Raw genomic sequence first — 2,389 nt, forward strand, 5'->3', positions numbered from 1 at the left:
CCAAATGATGCAGTATTTTGTGCTTCTGTTCCTTCTAGCAGATGCAGTATTTGATGAATTTGAACTAAGCCCTAATACACTTCAAAATATCGCAATTAATAAGGATAATGGCATTTGGAAATGCGGTGTTGTTGATAATAATCAGAGCAAACGTTCCAGACTTTCTTATTTCACAAGAATTATTGGCGGCAGACCTGCGGCACCAGGAAGTTGGCCTTGGCAAGTTGCTATCTTAAACAGATTTCGAGTAAGTATAGTTCGATGTTTACAAACAGGCCATTTAGAGCTAATGATAATTTATTAACTGTTCGTAAGATCATCCGAGGAAAAAAAAATTCGTTTACTTCATTGGGAGGTATAAAGCAGGAAATAGAAATGAATGTGCAGTTTATCTTAAAGTTTTAGTTTACATAATATATGTTGCGAAAGACCATGGGAATATTTGAGAACAATTAAAAAAATTTCGCACAAAAAGAGAAAGAAAATCATTTTTTTTATTCTACAAGACTTTTTTCTCGGGATTTTATTAGTTTACCTCATGGCAATATTTACAAAAATATCTTTAAATTCTGAATATTTTTTAAAAACTGAAAACATTAAATTTGGGCCTGATAAGAGGACTTGAATTAAAGCGTATTCGGAAATTTCCAGCGAAGAAATTGCATTTTTGTCTGAAATGCCATTAAATGTGCTTTACTGTATTAAACTCGTTTCGCTTCAATCATTTGTAATGCGCATAAGCTCCAAGGAATGACAGTGATTTGTTTGTAATGCATATGAGCTTATGCCACTTAATGCCATTCAATAATGCTAGGCGAACCGCCAAATTGTATGCCCTGCAATGCCTTTTACGAACCAAGTATCGAACCGTGCCAATGCCATTTTGTCCTATCGACAAAATATTGAATAGAATCAATGCCGGTCAATGCAATTTATTTATTTTTCTGCAACAAATGCAATTGGTATGTATTTAAGGACATTGAAAGTACGTTTTTCTTAATGCCAATCTATGCATCCCAATCAACTCGTTGTCACCGGGCACCTATCGCATCTCAGAGAAGAATAACGCATTTATACGGATTAGGGTGAATTAACATTTTTGAATGTGCATGAATCCGCGTGTTAATTCATATGAAAGCATGGTGAAAGTTCATCCCAAAAAAATTATTAAAAAGCCTAAGCATTTACAATAACTTATATATGCCCCGCATGTGGTTTTTCCTGTTAAGGATAAAAGTGTACAAATCAGCACTTTTTAAAATTTGCTGTGATGAATTGTGGTGAATTCGAGTGTGTATTTTACGCTGCTGAATTCATACGTATTGACCAACGTTGAAGCGCTTACGTTCTGACGCAATTCAGTGAATTCGTTGACTTTAAACTTTTTCACAGTATTTGCACGTATAGAAAGTTTCAAAATTAAAATACCGTCTTCTCGAATTTACAGACTGCTCCAATGCACAATTGGCTGAAACGAGGGGCTAGTCACTACGGAAGTCATATGAGATCCTCCCTTTTCGAAAGAATGTGGCAATCGCCTTTATTCAGTGTCAGTCAATCTATGTCATCGTGGAAATCGTGTCATTCGTTCGCGGGTTAGCTCGCATTCGCCCCGAATCACTCCGAATGTGAAGTCCGATTTCTTGAGAGAGAGAGAGGAATATATTATCGCATGCGCAATGGTGGATTGAAAACGAGAAGCAAAGTCCGGAAATAAAAACATTGAAACCGAGTTATCCAATTTTATTACATTTTTCTGAATCAATAAAATACGATTATTAGTTTTTTGATGACTATTCTCCCTGATAGATCAATCCTTTAATGATAGTAATATAAATATGAAACAGGCAGTGCGCCATGGTACGAGGGTAGTTCAATAAGTCCTTAAAATGAAGTATAAAAACAATTTTTTTTGGGTACATTTTTTTTATTTTTCAACATAATCTCCTTGGAGCTCTATACACTTGGTCAATCGCTTTTCAAGTTTTTTTAATCCTTCAGAAAAGTGCGTTTTCGGAAGTTCCTCAAAGTAAGCACTTACAGAGGAAATGACGTGTTAGTTGTCTGGAAATCTCTGTCCACCGAGCCATTTTTTCAAGTTTGGAAATATGAAAAAGTCACTGGGGGCTAAATCTGGTGAATACGGTGGGTGTTCGACCAATTCGAATTTTAGTTCTTCAATTTTAGCCATTGAAACGAAGCATGTGTGAACTCGGGCGTTGTCGTGATGAAAGAGAATTTTTTTATCGCCAAATGTGGTCGTTTTTTTTAATTTCTTCTTTCAGCCGCTCTAATAATGATGCATAATATTCACCAGTGATTTTTTTACCCTTTTCCAAGTAGTCAATAAGTATAATTCCACGTGCATCCCAAAAAACTGTAGCCATAA

The 2,389-nt window shown here is 35.6% G+C and overlaps 1 protein-coding gene across 8 annotated transcripts in view; it reads left to right on the top strand.

The window, feature by feature from the left end:
- The window catches only part of LOC117169010 (prostasin), a 297,259-nt gene that overhangs the window by 163,614 nt on the left and 131,256 nt on the right, over positions 1-2,389 (top strand). For 6 of the 8 annotated variants that reach the window (XM_033355110.1, XM_033355118.1, XM_033355065.1 and 3 more), the window contains one exon: positions 39-247. In XM_033355110.1, the coding sequence (XP_033211001.1) occupies positions 39-247 (209 nt within the window). The remainder of the gene's footprint in view (positions 1-38; positions 248-2,389) is intronic. The other 2 variants (XM_033355073.1, XM_033355090.1) reach the window with 1 other exon arrangement.

This window comes from Belonocnema kinseyi, chromosome 1 (genome assembly GCF_010883055.1).
Source record: "Belonocnema kinseyi isolate 2016_QV_RU_SX_M_011 chromosome 1, B_treatae_v1, whole genome shotgun sequence".
Classification (NCBI taxonomy): Eukaryota; Metazoa; Arthropoda; class Insecta; order Hymenoptera; family Cynipidae; genus Belonocnema; species Belonocnema kinseyi.